This window comes from Anser cygnoides, chromosome 1 (genome assembly GCF_040182565.1).
Source record: "Anser cygnoides isolate HZ-2024a breed goose chromosome 1, Taihu_goose_T2T_genome, whole genome shotgun sequence".
Classification (NCBI taxonomy): Eukaryota; Metazoa; Chordata; class Aves; order Anseriformes; family Anatidae; genus Anser; species Anser cygnoides.
This window is the reverse complement of record NC_089873.1, coordinates 41,386,921-41,407,157: the sequence shown is the minus strand read 5'-3', so window position 1 is coordinate 41,407,157 and position 20,237 is coordinate 41,386,921. Positions and strand designations below refer to the sequence as shown.

The 20,237-nt window shown below is 40.2% G+C and overlaps 2 protein-coding genes and 1 long non-coding RNA gene across 5 annotated transcripts in view; 2 read left to right on the top strand and 1 right to left on the bottom strand.

The window, feature by feature from the left end:
- Positions 1-11,723, top strand: part of NAP1L1 (nucleosome assembly protein 1 like 1) — a 32,958-nt gene extending 21,235 nt beyond the window's left edge. The window contains exons 5-15 of one of the 3 annotated variants that reach the window (XM_066993189.1): positions 1,101-1,242; positions 1,697-1,777; positions 2,028-2,153; positions 2,651-2,722; positions 3,363-3,502; positions 5,283-5,428; positions 5,512-5,531; positions 6,213-6,335; positions 8,810-8,842; positions 9,192-9,242; positions 10,990-11,723. In XM_066993189.1, the coding sequence (XP_066849290.1) occupies positions 1,101-1,242; positions 1,697-1,777; positions 2,028-2,153; positions 2,651-2,722; positions 3,363-3,502; positions 5,283-5,428; positions 5,512-5,531; positions 6,213-6,335; positions 8,810-8,842; positions 9,192-9,242; positions 10,990-11,028 (973 nt within the window). In that variant the 3' untranslated portion in view covers positions 11,029-11,723. Of the gene's footprint in view, positions 1-1,100; positions 1,243-1,696; positions 1,778-2,024; positions 2,154-2,650; positions 2,723-3,362; positions 3,503-5,282; positions 5,429-5,511; positions 5,532-6,212; positions 6,336-8,809; positions 8,843-9,191; positions 9,243-10,989 lie in introns of all 3 variants that reach the window. The other 2 variants (XM_066993191.1, XM_066993186.1) reach the window with 2 other exon arrangements.
- On the bottom strand, positions 11,148-19,174 carry LOC125179938 (uncharacterized). Its single transcript, XR_007158017.2, has 2 exons — positions 18,415-19,174; positions 11,148-15,971 (listed from the first exon to the last, which is right to left on the bottom strand). It is a non-coding gene; the product is annotated as an uncharacterized lncRNA (long non-coding RNA).
- A 91-nt stretch (positions 19,175-19,265) lies between these two features.
- Positions 19,266-19,926, top strand: PHLDA1 (pleckstrin homology like domain family A member 1). The gene is given in 2 exon segments (XM_048047438.2): positions 19,266-19,555; positions 19,557-19,926. Coding segments are annotated over 2 exon segments (477 nt in total). The 5' UTR covers positions 19,266-19,405; the 3' UTR covers positions 19,884-19,926.
- The last annotated feature ends 311 nt before the right edge of the window (positions 19,927-20,237 follow it).

Below are 20,237 nucleotides of genomic sequence, written 5' to 3'. Positions count from 1 at the left end.
GTAGTATGTGTAGCAGGATGTACTTTTGCTCAAGTCAGGAGGTTAAGGAGAATCTTGATTTATTGGTCATCTCCATGTTGTCTTCGTAAACAGAAATAGGATATTCATGTTGAGCATAGAGTCATTAGGAAGATGTATTTCATATTTTAAAGTGACCAAGGCTATCTTGGAACACGTGCATATCCTACCCAATTAGAGGCCAGATAGCATTAGTAATTAATATGAACTTTCACTGTTCAGCTCAGTTAACGTATTCTGGTTACTTACTCTAACCTGACTCTGGTACTAACAATTAAAAAGCAGCTGTTAACTACAGTGTTCTAAATAATGTGACCAACTGCTTAAATACAGAAAATTAACACGGTAGTCTTCTGTAGCCATATGCTGGGGGCTGTCTCACATTATGGGCAATGGAGGCTGTCAGCAATCTACCCCATGAATGTCACTAATAGCCTTCACATAGGTAAATTTGTCCTAACAGTATCTTAGTGTAATTTACTACAAGTGAAACTACTGTTAAGAGTTGTAGCTGACAACTCTTTACAATGAAGACTACATTAATTGCTTTCCTGTTACACGTGTATAATATAGCAGCTCACTTAGAAAAACAGTTCTGGCTCATTTTGGGAGTGAAGGGGAATATGAAGGCAGTAGTCCTAGCTTCTTTCCCAAATGAAACAAATATGAATGTTGAAGATCAACTTCCTTAGTGAAGTAATAACTCAACTGTCTTGGACTTTCATAAAACCAAACAAATTAGTGGTTCTTAATTATGCTGAATCTTAAAAACTTGCTGTGCTGCTCAATGATAATGTAAAGCTTAATGTGAAGTCTTATACAAGTCTATCTCATGATTCCCCCAGGTATTTGAAGTTCTTTGGTTCTCTTTCAGGCTAAGCCTGTTTTTAAGAGATTGTGATAACAGTTTCAGTCTGCATGGTACAACGGGTCATAGGTTTGATTTGTTCAGCTTTTTAAGGTTTAAAATAGTGTGAAATCTGTTTTGATGCAAGTTGGTTATTAAGGGGTCTGCTTAATGAGGGGTCAACATGTGCTTAGAATGCAGTGTTCGTAACAGCTCTGTCACTGATTTTTTTCAGCTTGCCTAAGGTTGTTAAAAGACGTGTGAATGCTCTCAAGAATCTTCAAGTTCAGTGTGCACAGATAGAAGCAAAGTTCTACGAGGAAGTTCACGAGCTGGAAAGAAAATATGCTGCTCTCTATCAGCCCTTATTTGACAAGGTATTTTAATGCTAATCTGATTTGTACTTAAAAGCTTTAGCTAAAACACAAGGGAACATAAACTGAAAGCTTATCCATGTTCTGAATTACTTTGGTCTTATATGTGCCCATTCATTTGAACTGACACCATTTTAACATTCATGTGAACATCACTAAGGTTAAGGGGGAGAAAGGCTCAGTCTGTTCCATGATTAACAGAATTACTTTGGTATATTAGGTCTCATCCTGTTAATGTAACAGATGTTAGGTGATGTAGTAGCCTTTCTTGAATTCTTGTGCTTATTTTAGTGAAATTTATTTGAAAAGCTGGTAACTGATGAGCCTTTCTAGGGCCAGGAAAAGTTTTGATAAGTAGTTAATACGTTGTATGAAATTAGGATGAGCAATTTATTAGTTCGGATATTGATGACTGCAATAGCTAGAACATGAAAATATTCTTGGTCAAATTTTTTAGCGGAGTGAAATCATCAATGCAATCTATGAACCTACAGAGGAAGAATGTGAATGGAAAGCAGATGCTGAAGAAGAAATTTCAGTGAGTATCATAATCAGTTCTCATCAATATCTCAAGCTTTAGCATGAAACAAGTTTCAATACAATAAAACAAGTTTTTTTTAAAAAAACTTCAAAATGATTGCTTTTAATAATAATTCATAATTGATTGCTTAAAGCAGGCACATGAAACTTAATCTGTGATGTTAGCTGTACTGCGTAACACAGTTAACAAGCCTGGTGGGTTATGCTTTTAAAATTTAGAAAACTGACATTTTTATTCTATCAAGGAGGAAATGAAAGAGAAGGCCAAGCTTGAAGAAGAAAAAAAAGATGAAGAAAAAGAAGACCCTAAAGGAATTCCTGAATTTTGGCTGACGGTATTCAAGAACGTGGACTTGCTCAGTGATATGGTTCAGGTAGGTGGTAGCCCTGGTTGCCTTGAGGTTGCTTAAGTACTTAATCCAAGTGTGCTCTTTAAGGAAGGAGTAGGAACAGTACAATACTTCACATGTCTGTTTGAGAGTGAAAGTGAAGTGAGTACTTGGATGTCATCTCTGGGACTTTATTTGACTCAAAGCAGAGAGCACTCTGAAATACCTTCTTGCTGTGTTCTTATTTGTTGAACTTGTACTTTTACCTTACTAATGCACTTCCTAAATATATAGGAATGTGTGCATGAAACGTGTATTGTTGCTAAAAGCTGTATTTTATTTTCATGGGATTCAGGCTGTGTAATGCAGCAGAAATTCTGTGCTGCTGTTGTTGCCACCTGCTGGTCATGTATGTGGAAAATGTTTCCCAGTTGTAAGGAGGTTCTTGTCAAGGATCACTCACGCTAAACACAGCTTTTTATCTCTGCATCTGTACAATTTAATCTTATGAAAGTTGAATAATTGTTTTTTTTTGTTTGCAGGAGCATGATGAACCTATCCTGAAACACTTAAAAGATATAAAAGTGAAATTTTCAGAAGTTGGACAGCCTATGGTTAGTTTAACCTACTGAACAAGATCGTTATATTAAACTTCATGTGTATATCAATAACACGGCCTGTGATAAGAAATAGTCTTATGGCAGTCTTGAGAAATGTACAATTTCTTGTCCTAAGAAAAACAGTACAAGGTTTAGTGCTAGCCATGAAGTAATATATAAATTCATATTTAACTTACCCTTCAGATTCAGATGAGTTAATAACTTGGCCTTAGTGTTTGATGACTAAGTTTCACTTTTAAATTTCAATGTTTTCAGGTGCTTTTTGTATAACTATTGGATATAATTTCCTTGTCAGCGAGCAAATAGCTTGCTAAGCTTTAATATTTTAAATTTATAAGCTGTCTCTGTAACATAGCACCAGGAAATCTGTACATCAGATAGTGTGTCATTGCTGCAAGCAGTGTAATAAGTAAAAAGCACAAGATCAATGGATTAAATGAAAATGTTTGGATGTTTCTTGCACAACTTGGGCAGCAAATTCTAGAATAAGTTGTGTGTGTACCACTTGAATAGAAGTAGAGATGGTTATGTTCTGTTGCATGTATGTTTTTTGTTTGGTTGTTAAGTATTTAGAAGGTAAAGGTATATGTTGCTAAATTACTAATGTTGTATCTCTGCAATTCTTTTTTTTAAGAGTTTCACATTAGAATTTCACTTTGAACCAAATGACTATTTCACAAATGAAGTGTTGACAAAGACGTATAGAATGAGGTCAGAGCCAGATGACTCTGATCCCTTCTCCTTTGATGGACCAGAAATCATGGGATGTACCGGGTAAGTGCTACTAAATAGCTTTAAGGTAATGAAACAGTCTCTTACTTAGTCAACTGTAGACTTCTATAGATCTTAGGAAGGTGCTGGAAAAAATCTTGTTACCTAACCTCAAGTTGAGGTTTTTAGTGTATTTAAGTAAATTAACTTCTTTTAAAAAGCCCCATTTTATAAATTCAAATTAGTCTGAAACACCTAAGAGGTTATTCTTTGCACGTCCATCTAGTGTTATTTTCAGAATTTTTAACAAGTTATGTACTATAAATGATAGATATGTAATAGTTTTATATATATTATGTATACATATAAAAAAAAAATACAATTTTATCTATAAATGTTATGCAATCACTGAAGCTGAAATAGAAACTAGATAGTATAATATATCAGTAGACCTTAATAGCTTTACTTTTATTTTTATTCAAAACTTCTTTGGTCACTTTTTTGGAAACCTTATTTCTGATGTGCAGTTTCAGGAAGGCAAATCTAGTTTTATATTCTGTATTGAAGTTGTCTAGTTTGTTTTATAACAGTTGAACGTTTGCCTCTGTGCACCTTTCAATTAATCTATTTACCAATAGAGAGCAGTCATCTCTAACTCTACTTTCCTCAGGACTTTGAAAATGTCCCATTCCGTTCTCAGTGATCTCTTCTAAATTAGCTATAGTTTCTTAAATTATTTAATCTCTTTTCTGTGCACATTCACTGTGAACAGAAAGAGGAGACATAACCTGAGTCATACATAATCGCCCTTACAGGTACATCAGGGGCTTATGTATGTATCATGACTTGTTTAGCTGCTTTTTTGTTAATGCCTCCTTAATGTTCTGACTGCGCACCTGAGCACTCTTACTCTTCTGAGCAGTAACAGTGAGAGCCTATTGCTGTATAGTCAGGTTTGGTTTTAGCCATGCACTGCTGTGCACTTTATTAATACTGACTTTCACTGCACTTCATTTCAGTCATTTAATGTAATATGTTGCTGCAAATGTCCTGAAAAGTTTAGTCTAACTGCTTGAGTGTATTTGATCAAATTATTTTGTGTTCCCCAATTAAGATTGTTACTGAAAAGCATAAGTCCTGGCAGAGGTCCCTGTAACATGACACTCTGCTTTTATGAAAATGATTTATTCCTAGTTCTTGTTTTGTATTATAACTAAGTCAGCTTATTCTTATTGCAAAACAACTTACCTCTTTCCTTTGAGTCTTTAAGGGATCTAATCAAGACATTTCTGCAAATACAGGCAGCCTTATTTATGTCACTTCTTCATTTACGTGTCCCCACCATACTTTGCAAGAGTCACTGAGGCCTATGGGTATGATTTTGGTCTGTAAGCAGCAAGAGTCATAAGGAAAAAAAAAAACAACCTACATATGTGCTTGATGCATTATTTTAATGATTTATTGATTTTATAACTGCGTGGTAAACCTTAACATATTACTAGTCTTAACTTATTAAGACCAAATATGACACTATATAATTTTTTTGGTCACACTAAAAATGGTGACGTTATTTTTTGATAGGAAACTAGATAGAACTTTGTAGCAGATGAGACTTAATATTGCAGAGATTGAATGGTGAAGGAGAAAGTTCTGGATGAAAAACTTCAATCCTAAAAAAAGGTATTTTTTTCTTAGTGAGTATAGTATAAAACGAAAAGATAGCACTGATTAAATGTTACCTGAATTTTATATTCACTGTATCCCTTACAGTTGTGATAACCTCAGTAGGTATTAGTAATAAGTGGAATTTTTCTAAGCTGCAGCTCTTTTCTTTTCTTTCCAGCTGCCAAATAGACTGGAAAAAAGGAAAAAATGTTACTTTGAAAACCATTAAGAAGAAGCAGAAACACAAGGGTCGTGGAACAGTTAGAACAGTGACAAAAACTGTTTCAAATGATTCCTTCTTCAACTTCTTTAGTCCCCCTGAAGGTAAACAGAATATTAGTTTATTTACATTAATTTTAAATGTCATATAAACTTCACTCACTTGTTTTTCTTTCTCTCTTTTACAGTTCCTGAAAGTGGAGACCTGGTAAGTCGTTTTATCAAAAGGATTTTGGGGTGGGGGAACCACCAGTAGAAGAATACCTGCCTTTTTATACAATGTGCTTGTTCATATTGTTTAGGAATTAGTTAAGTAGGTTTAGCTTTAAGTGATTCTGTATTTAACCTGGGAATATTTGTGATAAATAGTTTGCGTGAATTTTCCTTACTAAAATGGTATTTGTTGCCTTGGATGGGGTAGAGTTCAGTTTAGTTCACTTCAGCAGCTTATTATGAGAGCAGAGAGTGTTTTTAGGTGTGCAAGTGCTTTACAATGGGTTGATTAATAGGAACCATGGAGATACTTAATTAGGCTCACCTGGTTAGTGGTTAGTTCTTAATGCAAACTGAAAATCTATGGGAGGTATTAAACTATTTTTATACCTTAGGTGTAGGGTGGGATGTGGGGGAAGAGTAAAATTTTAACTCCAGAACTTTGTATAATTAAGCTTACTAAAGAAGCAAACCATTAACTGCATGATGTGAGTAGGATGTCTGAAGTGTAGTACTTGATCTCACAACCTCAATTTCTATAAAGCAAATGATGAACCATGAAGTCAGTGCATGGGATTTGTGTAAATCTGGCCACATCAAAATCTCTGCAACTTGTGTTTTTGCATCAACAGTAGTTATTGTCTTACGGTTTGGAAAATGACATTGTTTTATGCAGGATGATGATGCTGAGGCAATCCTTGCTGCAGACTTTGAAATAGGTCATTTCTTACGTGAACGTATAGTCCCCCGATCAGTATTGTACTTCACAGGAGAAGCTATTGAAGATGATGATGACGATGTAAGTAATGGTGTTTCAAAGTACTAAAAGCTTCCAAATAATGTTGCTTAAAGACTGGGTAACTTTTGACTCTTGTAATTAATATTAGCATATTTATAATGGGAGGTATCAACATTAGTTTCAGATACACTTCCTAGGGTGTTAAATAAGGAGCAGTGGGAAGGTAATTAATTTTAGAAGTAGTGACTTTAGAGTTTTATAACAAAAGCAGTGATAGAAGCTGCACACTTAGAGGGTATGTGAGTAGAAGTTTGTGTGTATACGCATAACAGCAAGAGGAGTGTGCGTAATACTTCCGCTGAAATACAGTGAGCTTCTAGAGAAGTAATTAGTCTGTTTATATAGCTTGTCAGAATGCTCGATAGAGTTACGATAGAGTTACGATAGAGTTACGATAGAGTTACGATAGAGTTACGATAGAGTTACGATAGAGTTACGATAGAGTTACGATAGAGTTACGATAGAGTTACGATAGAGTTACGATAGAGTTACGATAGAGTTACGATAGAGTTACGATAGAGTTACGATAGAGTTACGATAGAGTTACGATAGAGTTACGATAGAGTTACGATAGAGTTACGATAGAGTTACGATAGAGTTACGATAGAGTTACGATAGAGTTACGATAGAGTTACGATAGAGTTACGATAGAGTTACGATAGAGTTACGATAGAGTTACGATAGAGTTACGATAGAGTTACGATAGAGTTACGATAGAGTTACGATAGAGTTACGATAGAGTTACGATAGAGTTACGATAGAGTTACGATAGAGTTACGATAGAGTTACGATAGAGTTACGATAGAGTTACGATAGAGTTACGATAGAGTTACGATAGAGTTACGATAGAGTTACGATAGAGTTACGATAGAGTTACGATAGAGTTACGATAGAGTTACGATAGAGTTACGATAGAGTTACGATAGAGTTACGATAGAGTTACGATAGAGTTACGATAGAGTTACGATAGAGTTACGATAGAGTTACGATAGAGTTACGATAGAGTTACGATAGAGTTACGATAGAGTTACGATAGAGTTACGATAGAGTTACGATAGAGTTACGATAGAGTTACGATAGAGTTACGATAGAGTTACGATAGAGTTACGATAGAGTTACGATAGAGTTACGATAGAGTTACGATAGAGTTACGATAGAGTTACGATAGAGTTACGATAGAGTTACGATAGAGTTACGATAGAGTTACGATAGAGTTACGATAGAGTTACGATAGAGTTACGATAGAGTTACGATAGAGTTACGATAGAGTTACGATAGAGTTACGATAGAGTTACGATAGAGTTACGATAGAGTTACGATAGAGTTACGATAGAGTTACGATAGAGTTACGATAGAGTTACGATAGAGTTACGATAGAGTTACGATAGAGTTACGATAGAGTTACGATAGAGTTACGATAGAGTTACGATAGAGTTACGATAGAGTTACGATAGAGTTACGATAGAGTTACGATAGAGTTACGATAGAGTTACGATAGAGTTACGATAGAGTTACGATAGAGTTACGATAGAGTTACGATAGAGTTACGATAGAGTTACGATAGAGTTACGATAGAGTTACGATAGAGTTACGATAGAGTTACGATAGAGTTACGATAGAGTTACGATAGAGTTACGATAGAGTTACGATAGAGTTACGATAGAGTTACGATAGAGTTACGATAGAGTTACGATAGAGTTACGATAGAGTTACGATAGAGTTACGATAGAGTTACGATAGAGCTACGATAGAGCTACGATAGAGCTACGATAGAGCTACGATAGAGCTACGATAGAGCTACGATAGAGCTACGATAGAGCTACGATAGAGCTACGATAGAGCTACGATAGAGCTACGATAGAGCTACGATAGAGGCACGATAGAGGCACGATAGAGGCACGATAGAGGCACGATAGAGGCACGATAGAGGCACGATAGAGGCACGATAGAGCTACGATAGAGGCACGATAGAGGCACGATAGTTACATATATAGATAAAATATTTCCTTCCCCCTGCCTCCCCACAAGCGAGCACAGTTTGACACGCCTGATGAATTTATTGAGCTGGTTTGGGTGAGACAGGTCCAGCACTGAGCTGGATTTTCAGACTGTCCAAGGGTAACCTTTAGTCCAGAGCGGTGGATGTTGGGGGGGTTGGGTGGAAGAGGGAAGTGATGGTATGGACGGCCTTATGCTTTGACACTCCCTGCTGGACAGAGGTGTTACCACAGGCTGATCATCTCTTCCAGCGTAACACGTCCGGAATATAAAGCCGGAAGCTTTCTCTGTCAGAGCGTAGCTTAAGAGATTATTTGTTCATAAAGCTTTCTTAAATCTGTCAGCTATAGGATGCTCTCTTAAAGCACAATACAGTGCGGATGGTCTCTGGCACCTACTTAAGTTATCCTGAATGAATTGCTGTCTGAAATGACTGCATTTACGACACTGTCAAAACCATTTCTTTTCTTTCCTAGTATGATGAAGAAGGTGAAGAGGCAGATGATGAGGTGGGTTGACAGATTCCCTTGATTTAGTTTCCTTTCTGTTGTTTGTCTGGAATAAGTTCCTTTAGTTTTTGAATGCTTTGGACACTCAGTTTAAGTTATGCTTATGAATGTAAGGTACAACAGCTTGTCTTTATAGATCCAGACAGGGGGGGAAAGCAACCTTGAGATATCTTACGAATCAAGTTGAAACAGTAAAAAGTGATGCACTTTGTAGAGGGTAAACTAATACCGTATGCATAATTTGAAGTGGTAGTTAATTCATTTCAGAATAGAATTTAATGTTCTTGAAAATGATTTGGGAAACTAATGTAGATAAGCTAGCAAAACGTAAACAACTGTTTTCTTTCAGGAGGGGGAAGAAGAAGCAGATGAAGAAAACGATCCTGATTATGACCCAAAAGTAAGAAATTACAAGGAATGTTTGAAGTATGCGTATGCATTCACATCCCTAATATTTAATGCAGGCTAAATCTTGAGTTTTAATTTCAGCATTTAGTAATTCTTAGTGATTTTTTTGGCTGAGACTGTTTTAGTCCCAGTTCTGGCAGTAATATTGACGTGGCAACTGTTTCTGAAGTTCTTTCACTAAGGAATGTTTTGTAAAAGTAATGCTTGGCGTCAAGTTCGGTTTTCTATAAACTTACCTTGCAGCAAGTTGTTGTTTTAGTTCAGTGATGGAAATGTTGAACAGTAGTCATAAGGACATGCAGAGAACTGTTCAAGTAACCAGTGTTCAGGTTTGGGGAACTTGTTACAAGCTGATTCTTGTACTGTGCTGGGGGAATCTATCACCCTTTTTTCAGGGGGAGGTGATAGCAAACCTGTTATTTCCTGAGGTAGCGGAAGTCAAAGTTCAGGAATGCATTTACAGTCAGGCACTAAGATGTGGACAGCCAACAAACTGGCAGCTTTGTTTTAAATTTCAGTCAGGGCAAATGGCTGTTGGGCTTGGTTAGCTGAAAGTGATTGCAAGGCACTAAATTGACTTTTTTTTACTGGCTGAGCAAAAGGCATCCTGGAAGCACCTGATGGTGAAAGGTGAAAGCTGCAGTCAGAAAAATGAAGCTGTGTTAACTCAAAATGTCTGCTGTGACATGTCCCTGTTATTTCAAATGAGGCAGTATATTTTTCAGTAGGAATGGTTTGAACTGCAATCACAATACTATAATTTTAACATTGTAGTTGGAAAGATGTGGGGTATAGAACTTTTAATCAAAATGTACTACCTATTGAGGATGTTTCATCTGCAATAGTGTATTTAAATTGCTTCCAGTTCAAGAAAGTTTTGGAATCAAAATGAAACAGATGCAAATTGGGCTTCTTGTTTCTACCACTTGAGATTGTTTTTTGCTAGGCTAAACAGCTAAGGGCAAGATCGTATGTTCTGTTTGAGAACTGCCAAAGGCTTAGAGAGGCAGATGGCAGTGGTTCTACAGTGTGAAATAACAAATAGTTGTAAGCTAATCACAGGCTGAAAGTTAGCACTGTGGTCCTAGAATAGCAATCCCAGACAAAGCAGTGTAGTAAAACTTGCAATGGAACTCGTAACCACCCAGAGCCTTTTCCATAAATGCCCATATTATACTGTGAGGTATAGTTGATTGCCTGCTTCAGTATAGAAGTGCTCTTAATTTGCACTTGGGATTTTTCTAGCAACTGGAATTTATTTCAAAAGAAGTTTCCAGAGTGCTAAGAACATACCATGATTTGGTGTTCCAGTGTACTGCTATGCAATGGCTTCTAGAGAAAGGCTGTGCCTTTATTGACTATGGGAAGGCTTTTTGCTTCAAACTGTATAGAAGGTATGGTTGTTTCTGAAGCCTATGCTTCTGAGCCAGCCTGTTTGATATGATACATAACTGACCTCCTCCTTTTCCAGTTTCGGTGTCATTCGCTGCATTTAATTCTGAACTGATTTGTTTTGCATCCGTCATATATATGTATGCATTAACAAAATAAGTGTTGTGAATGTTGCCACACCCAAAGATGATTGTTATCTTTGGTTGGCAGTATTACTAACCCTGGGCAATTAGCTTAGGGGAGGAGATGCAAGAGCTTGAATACTGGAACTTGAAAGTGTGCTTAGTAATTCTAATAACTCCTTTAAAGTATTGATATCTGTAAACTGATATTTCCTTTTTTCTCAGCAGAAGGATCAAAACCCAGCAGAATGCAAGCAGCAGTGAAGCAGTGTGTATGTGGCCTTGAGGATTACCTGCACTGTAATAGCCTAAACACAACTATTAGTTACTTACAGCCTTATGTTTTGTATCTTGGTAGAATTAAGTAACCAATTTGTTAAAAAAAAAAAAATAAAATCAAAAGCATAAGAACCAGTTTAAAATGTAGGTTCAATCTACCTAGCATTTTAACAGTATAATTTTCTGCCAATATGTAGAATGCAGTAAATCCCCTAAAGCATGAATGTTAATTCATTGCTACATAGTTTGGTTCTTGTGAAGTCTTTGTCATGTAGCTATTAGACTGCAGCTGTGAAGATTATCAGAACTGTTAACCGAGACCAATATTTGTTTAGAGAAAACTCTCTCCTGAAGAACCAACCAAAGTATTTTTCAGCCCAGTAGTCTGAACGGGTTTAAGTCTGCTTGCACTAGCTGTGCCTTCATTACTTTGTTATAGAAATGGCAGTGACTTGTACTAACTAGGAGATGATGATGCATTTTGAATTTGACTACTTGAGAAGATTAGTATGACTTGTTTAATTTCCAGCGAGACCACATTAAACATTCATAACTGTCAGCTTGTTTATGCTATGGGTTTTGTATTTTATGTGACATAGTGATCTACAAAAGAAACCTAGTCCTCATATTAAGGTTATTGTTTACCACTGGGGTGTGAATAAAACCTAGTATTTTCAGAAGCTAGTCTTGTTTTATTATGATGTGTGTATCTGCATGTGTAAACTGATAAGGTGTATCTTTCATGCTGTAGCTCACTTTTTGCTAGAAACAAAAACTGAGTCACTGAAAAGCAAGTTACATAGCATTTTAAAAGCAGTTTGGAAAGCTTTTGATTCACACTTTCCATTTGCAGCGCTATACTTCTGAATCTGAGCTACATGTTTCAGCAAGTGGTCAACACTGCCATTTTGAGAAGATGGTATTTTAGAAGTGGGGCTAGATCTGATAAAGGACTTGGATATTGCCATGCCTGATTCTAAGGCATTGGGTTATTAGTGTGAAATCTGGACCAAAGAAAGGTGTATGAATTTCTAGTCTCTGTAGACAGAGCTACATTGTCCTGAACAAAATTTGCTCTGTAACCTAAGACTGCTAGAACACGTAGCTGTATTCTAGTTTGTACTCACTATTAAGCATCTAAGGAGGAGGAACCAAAACCCAAGGAATTCTTCCTTTCTCACCGAATGTTTTGTTCACTATGCTTGTTTGCATGCTGTGGTTCATGTGTTGTCTATACTGGATGTTCACTGCAAGTTGAAGCATGGGCTAGATCTTTCATACTAGTTCTGTCTGTAGCCTACCAGTGAAGGTGCTCTTGAGATGTTGGTTTGAATGCACTCAACTTGAGGAGACTGTGAACTGATGTCTTCCATTCAACTTTTCCCAGTCAGCAGGATGCTATTGTACTCTACAGTCTCGTTCTTTACATAATTGTAGAAATTCTGATCTTCTAAATAAGTATGTAGGCAACTTTTTGGGGGGGGGTGAGAAGGTCCTCACAGGCCAATGAAGAAGTACCCAGCTAACCATGTGTCTATTTCTGCAGTAGCTACTCTGTTCCTTGCCACTGATATACTGAGGTAGCTATGAAGGGTTAAAGCATTGAAAAAAAGCAGGACAAGCAGGAGTCAACAGCCATGTAAGGATGGGGTTGTGGATGAAGTTTCTCCAGTAAGTCTCTTGCTTAGAAGGTAGGTAAGACATAATGAAGCGTATCCCAAATGCTCTTACTCTGCAAATGCCTGAGAGGAAGTAGGTCTAGTGTGCTCAAAAGTGATTGTTTCTTTGTGTTCGTTGAAGTTTTGAATACTGCAGGGCATAATTTCAGAATCCCTGCCAGGTGTCATCTTTACCCTTTCTAGGTATCTATGGATTTGGGAAAAGGAGCCCATGTTATCTAAAGCTGTATATGAAACAGGACTGTCAAAGCTGTGTTCTTAAGTGTTTATTTAGGTTAACACACAGATCACAGCATAGAAAAATACAGTAATAAAAGGTTAGCATAACTATGGTACATACATGTCTTAAAGTAGATGTAGTTGCGGTCTTGTGATAACGTTAATCCTGACAGAATATGCTTATCCTTTGAGATGCTGACCCTGCCAGGTGTTTGGGTATCACTTGGTTTCTGTGAATGTCTCCCAGGATTAAGTTGAAACCAAGCACTTATTGTTAAAACTTGAACTTTAGGTCATGCAGAGACCAAACTGATGGCGTGTTATGACCTCTGTCAGTAACTAACACTGGGCTTTGGGGTTCACGTTTCTGGACATGAGAAGTATCTGAAGTCCTTACTTAGATCTAGCCCATTTTTGCTAACAGCATCTGGCAACAGTATCCTGAGAAGAGGAAGCACTGTCACAAGTTGTCCAACAAATTTCTGAAGTCACTGTTCTTATGAAATGTAGCTTGTATTGAAGTTACTTTCTGATTTGTTATCTTATACAACACGATACTGTGTTTGAGAAGGAGAGCTGGTAGATGTTAAAGATAACTTGCAGCCTGCAAGATCCAGAGCCGTGAATCCACGCGGGTGACAGATTTTGGTAAGCTGCTCTCTAGATTGGTTTGCTAGTACTAAATCAGCAGTTCTTGTGCTCTCCAGGCTGCAGCAAAAGGAAGGATACAATCATACAAATTGAGGTGCCAGTTCTAATGGCACTGGTTAAATACAAACTGTTTCAGTGCTCAGCATGGTTTTGTGATGAACAACTCTCTTGTTTAGCAATTTGGAAAGGCAGTATGTAGCAGGAACATTAAACTTTCACCACTGATTGGAGTACTGTGACTCATTCTTTTTGCTTCCTGTGGATTTATACCAGCTGTAGAGAAACTGTTCATTAGTATTTCAGGAGAGTAAGTCAGTTATCTTATGAACTTCAGGCTAGGAAAATATGTCACAAAAAATCAGATTTCTTAGCTGTTGCAGTACTGCACTACACTAAAGTTTAGGATTTGTGCAAGTGGGGTCTTCTGGTTTTGGTTGCTATATTGAAGTGAGAACTATCAGGGGGGAGAAATGAGGTTCGTGAGGAAAGAGGCAGGAGAATCAACTGAGACTTTGCATGAGGCAGAAGGATGCTCAGAGCTTGTGCTTGATGGATTGGGGTGCTGCTTGTTAATTCGACATTTCTGACAACTGTAGATTAGATTACGTTAGCACTAATGGGTTTTCCTGTATGGTATAGCTCCGTTAATATGATTTTAAACAGTATCCTGAAATGAAGTAGTAGACCAGAATTAAGTTTAGCATTCTTAAGGCTTGTTTTCTGGAGAGGGGGGATGTTCTAAATATCAGCTTTTCTTACTGAGGTCTTCCACAACTAGCTTCACAGGCTTAGACTTCTTAATCAGGTTCTTGAAACCAATGTTCCCCAACCTATATAGCAGGTAGTATAACTTTGACATGGCTTTTACTCGTTAAATGAAAAACACAGCAGAATGTAGAAAACTGCAAGAGCTTACTGTGTTCATCTTTGCCTTCAAGCTGATGCTTAAACTTTCCCTTTGTTTTAGGGCCCACTGTTGTAGACCTCAATCAGAAATTGATAGAGAATGTGAGCTAATCACCAGAGATTTCTGTATTCACAAACATCTGTGCAGCAGTTGTTTCTCAGATGCCTTGTGTTGTGCTGGGTGTGAAGACTGCACTGTGTTTTCAGTGGAAACAAAACGCTGAGCTATGTATAAAAGGGGACAGTCTGATAACAAAGGCATTTCTTTATGTCGTGTATTGGATGGAACTAAAGCTGTGCAGGTGTTTGGGAAGGTGGATTCAGCTCTACAGCAGCTCCTCCTTCCTTCTGTGCTGACATAGCCTTTTCCAGGTAGTGTACCTTGTCCAAGGCTTGTGTGTACAAGTTAGTCAAGTAACTGATACTCACCCCAACCTTGGTTGCACTTCAGAATTGATCTGTTCTATTTGAGATGCACTGATTCTTTTAAGTTCTCAAATGAGTGTCAAAGTAGTGACCTCTAATCACTAATGCTTACCTAAAGTGAACATAAATCCATTTCCTGGAAATAGTAAGGGTCCTACACTGTCAGATCAAGATGAGTTGGAAGTTTTTGTATGACAGGTTGTGTCAAGTGATGGCTTCCATCCCATCGCTTCTTAAATCCTTCTGTTAGGCTGCTGTTAGCCTTCCACATGTGGCCTGCATCCCTCAGCTTTTGCAGGAAAACTAGAACAAGCAAAGCAGGCAAGCACAGAGCACACCAAGCAAAAAGATAAGGTATTCCACACTTGGATCTGCTTGGTGTATACTAGAAGTGGGTGCAAAAGGAGTGTGGAGGTTTAGCGGAAGAACTCTTGTTGTGTCAATAGGTATCTAACTGAAGTGTGCTGAGATCACAAGAGGAGTTCCCTCTGCTGCTGCTGAATTTCAGCTGTTGTCAGACGTACTTTTATGTGCTCAAGTGTTGCAGGTACCCGCCCAAACTTGATGCTTATCCTGGAGCTGATGAAAAGCAGTCGGTATGTTTGAACTCGCAGCATGTCTTACTCAGCACTAGGTGATCAACACTGAGAGACTTCAGGTCACTTAAACCCTCTTACAGGCTGGCTTTGCTCTCCAGTGGGTGCTCAAGTGCTTTATAAAAAAATTGGAAAGACAGACAGCTACCTGTGAAGTGCAAGGAACTCTCGAGAAGCCAGGCTGGAGCAGCTGCAATGCCAGTCTGCCCCTTGCACACAGCTTCTTCATTTGGCACTGTCATACTGTGCTTCGTAGGGAACACCAAAGCCTGGCGCAATGCAACTGGTGGTTTGGGTAAATACTTCATCTGGTTATGCCTGGTTTACTGTGAGATAAGCACCGGTATCAGTAAGAAGGAATTCATAAAAGGAAACGACTGCTCTCCGGATTCCATGCTGGGTGCTTCAGTGTTCAGTCAGCAGGAAGTTCCAGTGAAGTTACTTGGAGACACTGAAGGTCAAGAAAATCGTTTATGAAGTAAGCACTCGGTATAATTGTTCTAATCATATTGCAACACTTCAATTTGTCATGTATTTCTCAATGGCTATTTTCTCATCTTGCTTCTGTCCAGCAATGACTAGATCATGCTTCTTTTTAAGTTTCCCCCTTAACCCTTTTGCTGTTTTAGCCATTTGTTTCTGTGTAATGAAATGGGTGTTGTCACTCAGTGTAGATTTAGCATCTCTGAAATTAGTTGATTGTTGGTATCAAGCTGTTCTTTTTTATTACCCAGGAGAACACTAAAATTATGGGCTTCTTAGTCTTTCATGGTGGCTTCCCAAAACAGTTTTTAACTTGCCTCAGGGTTTAAAAAGAACACTTTAAAGAGTAATTACAGTAAGAGTAATTAAGTTTACACATACAAAATTTATTCTACTGAAGCCTTTAAATTAGGGAGCTTATGATATAGGAGACTGAATGTACCTAATGACCAAATATTCATGTTACCAGTATTAACTTAGAGCAATTAAACAAAAGGAAAAATTTAATAAGGGAAAAATAGATCTTAGATTCTTCTAAGAATCAGTGTTTTTTCAGGTTGTAGTATTTCAGGTTTGACAGTAGGAGGCATCTGTGCATCAGCTATATCAGAAGAACTTTCTCAAAGTAGGAACAGATACAGAACCTGCATACCATTTAGTGAAACTTAATGGTAGCAGCTGCAGAACATTTAATATCATTGCAGTGCTTTAAATACATATTTAAAGGAAAGTCAGGTAAAACCTCAGTGGGACATGCAGTGGGCTTAACAGTGTTGAATGTGGGTTTTCAAGATACTAATTCTAAGAAATGTTTCAGGAAGTTCAGTTGTGACTTCCAGCTAGGAAAACAAAGTTTGTTATTTAGTAAATTCTGAGCAATAAAATTTGGGATATCATGTTCTTTTACCATGAAACTCTGTCAGTATTTCCTTTAACCTAAGTCTCCTAAATTCTGACTGCTCTGGTGTTTTTGGTCAAATGTAGTGTATTTTAAATGTCTGTTAATACTTGCTGACATACAGAATACAGTTTGAAATGGATGTTTTGCATGTTTACTTCTGATCACATGCTTAGGTGAATTTCACCAGGAATAAACAGTTGTGAGTACATTAGCAGAGTATGTCCATGGTGCTTAGAGTTGGGTTAAAAAGCTGACATCCAATATTTACTACAAGACAACTGAGAACTTTATACAATGGAAGGCCAAAGTGAAATGAACTTAATCCCCTTCTCCTGTATACTGGATGAAATTCTATGGCTTTCTGTACTCACTTTTTTGTTGATTAATTGCAAATTACTCCTAGCACTGAGAACAAGCAAAAAATGCTCATGTTAAAACACAATCTCTATATAAACGTTACAGTGCAGTGTTGCAAGGGAAAAAAAAATCAGATGCTTGCTGCAGAATAATGTGGGACTCCTACAGTAGTTTCCATACTACTGGTTAGTGTTTGCTAGGAAGCAAATGACTGGTCACTTAGAGTAATGAAGCAGCAACCAAAAGTGTACAGGTCAATTAGAATCACAGAGTGGTTTGGGTTGGAAGGGACCCTAAAGTCTACCCAGTTCCAGCCCCCTGCCATGGGCAGGGACACCTCCCACCAGACCGGGTTGCCCAAAGCCCCATCCAGCCTGGCCTTGAGCACCTCCAGGGATGGGGCATCCATAGCTCTCTGGGCAGCCTGTGCCAGGGCCTCACCACCTGAGGGAAGGATTTCTTCCTAATGTCTAATCTAAATCTTAAACTTTTTTTAAATCTTAAAACCATTACTCTTTGTCCTGTCACTCCACTCCCTCCCCAGCTTTCCTATAGGCCCCCTTTAGGAAATTGATTTCTGGGACCTTGTGTTCTGTGGGTGTAGTTCAGTGTCCTGTGCCTTATAAACTTAGTGTTTTAATCAAGTTGTAGATTGCTATAGATGAATATGGATGAATGTTAACACTTTGACACGTAATCAAGAGTAAAGTAGATGCAAAACATGTGAAAAGCTGGGAGATTCTCTTACTCCCTTTGAGCTGTGTGTGAGGCTCCTTGTGGGAGGGTCAGGAGATGAAGATGCAGGTAATTGCAGGGGGCATTCAGGTAGAAATGGCAATGAGCTACAGCTTGAGACAACTGTGAATGATGTTCAGCTCTTCTTAAAATGAGTGTGTGCCTCTATTAAAGTAAGTGTGAGACTTGTGAGAATAGACTGTTAGTGTGTGTACTAAGCTCCAAGGCGAAGGGACTGTTTTCTAAAGTGACCTTTAGGATATTAATCCCTCTTTTTGGTGTAGCTAGTACCTTACCTTTGTTCCTGATTTGAGATTCTTCCTAGTTACTTTAGGAAAGGTAAAACAACCAAATTACTTTTAATTGCCTTCACTACTTAAATCAGGGAAAGGTAAACAATTAATCAAAATTAACTTACCTTTTATGCTTGAAGTTCAAACTTGCAAGACAGGCACGAGGAAACTGTATCAGAGAGAAACTCCTTTTAAGCACTCATTAATGTTGATTTTTTTTCTAAGGTGTTCCTGCTGACCTCTGCCATAGCATGACCTGCTTCCTGCCTCCTAAGAGCAGGGTCAGGAGGTGGTTTTTATTTTTTATGGTCCTTTTAAATACATGTTTAAAAATAAAAAAAAATAAAAGCAAAGCACTGTTCTTGAGTCTAGTGAGACATAGAGCCATCAGCCACATTCAGTTACCTTGCCTCTTGATCTTGCATCTTGATACCTCAAAGAGTTTTAAAACAGCTTAACCCTCAGCCCGTTGGCTTTTCTATGCAAATAAAGGGTTTCTGCAACCACAACCCAAAAGCTGGCCGGGGGGCAGGACTCTAACAACAAGCAACCGTCTGGCAACAGCCCCGGCTCACCGCGAACGGGGCTCTTATCGGGGGGCCACCTGGGACGTTTTCCGAGTTCCCTCCTAACGTTTCGAAGCCGGGAGCGTCCCCTTCTCTCCCCATCGCTCCCCGCCCGCTGCAGGGGGCAGAGGGCCGTGCTCGCCTTGCAGGCGCAGCAGCGAGGCGGACGGGGGCTGCGTGCGGCTCCCGGCAGCGCCGAGCCCCTTCCCCAGCCGAAACTCCGCTCCTCCGTCCCCGGCCTCCCCGGGGGGGCTCCGCAGCCGCCTTTGGGGGGCTCCGCCCGGGGTGCCCGGCGAGGGGGCGGCGGTGCCGGGGCGGCGCCGGCTCCCCGCGTGTCGGCGGGGGCCGCCCTTTCCGCTGGGTGTCGCCCCGGCCGGGGTGGGCGAGGCGAGCTGAAAAGGCGAGCGGGAGGGGACGGAGGGAGGGCGCAGCCACGCCGCGCCACGGGCGGCAGCCGCTCCGCATCCCGCGGGCCGGGGCGCTCCGGCGGCGGCTCCTCGGCTGGTGCCGGCTGCCGCCCGCCGAGCCCAGCCCCCGCGGAGCCGGGAGGATGCTGGAGGGCGGCTGCAAGGCGGTGAAGGAGGGCGTGCTGGAGAAGAGGAGCGACGGGCTGCTGCAGCTCTGGAAGAAGAAGCGCTGCATCCTCACCGAGGAGGGGCTGCTCCTCGCGCCCCCCAAGCAGCAGCCGCAGCCCCAGCAGCCGGCCCCAGCAGCAGCAGCAGCAGCAGCCGCCGGGCGCCGAGCCGGCTGCCAAGATCAAGGAGCTGCACTTCTCCAACATGAAGACGGTGGACTGCGTGGAGCGGAAGGGCAAGTACGTGTACTTCACCGTGGTGATGGCCGAGGGCAAGGAGATCGACTTTCGGTGCGCGCAGGAGCAGGGCTGGAACGCGGCGATCACGCTGCAGATGGTGCAGTACAAGAACCGCCAGGCCATCCTGGCCGTGCGCTCCACCCGCCAGAAGCAGCAGCACCTGGCGCAGCAGCCCCACGGCCCCCGCATCCGCAGCGCCTCCAACTCCGCCTAGCGCCGGCCCCGCGGCCCCCCCGGGGGGCTCCGGCCGCCCCCCCCCCCCCCCAGCGGGACACCCCGCGGACCTGGCCGGGACCCCCCGCCCGGCCGCCCTCCGCGCCCAGGAGCCCCTCCAGCCCCGGGTTTGGGGACCTCGGGACGGATCCTGCGGTGCCCCGGGGACTCCAGGCAGACGTGACGTACTGTAACTTTAACGTATCTTATTTATTAGTTTTGGTCGTTTGTTGGCTTCTTGTTTTCAAAGGCTTGTTTGCAGGACGCTTCGGAGCATAGGCCGTGCCCAAAAAGCGAAGGAAAAAGCGCGGCGTACGTTAGCGCCCTACAGAAGCCCCGGGTAGCCTGGCGGCGT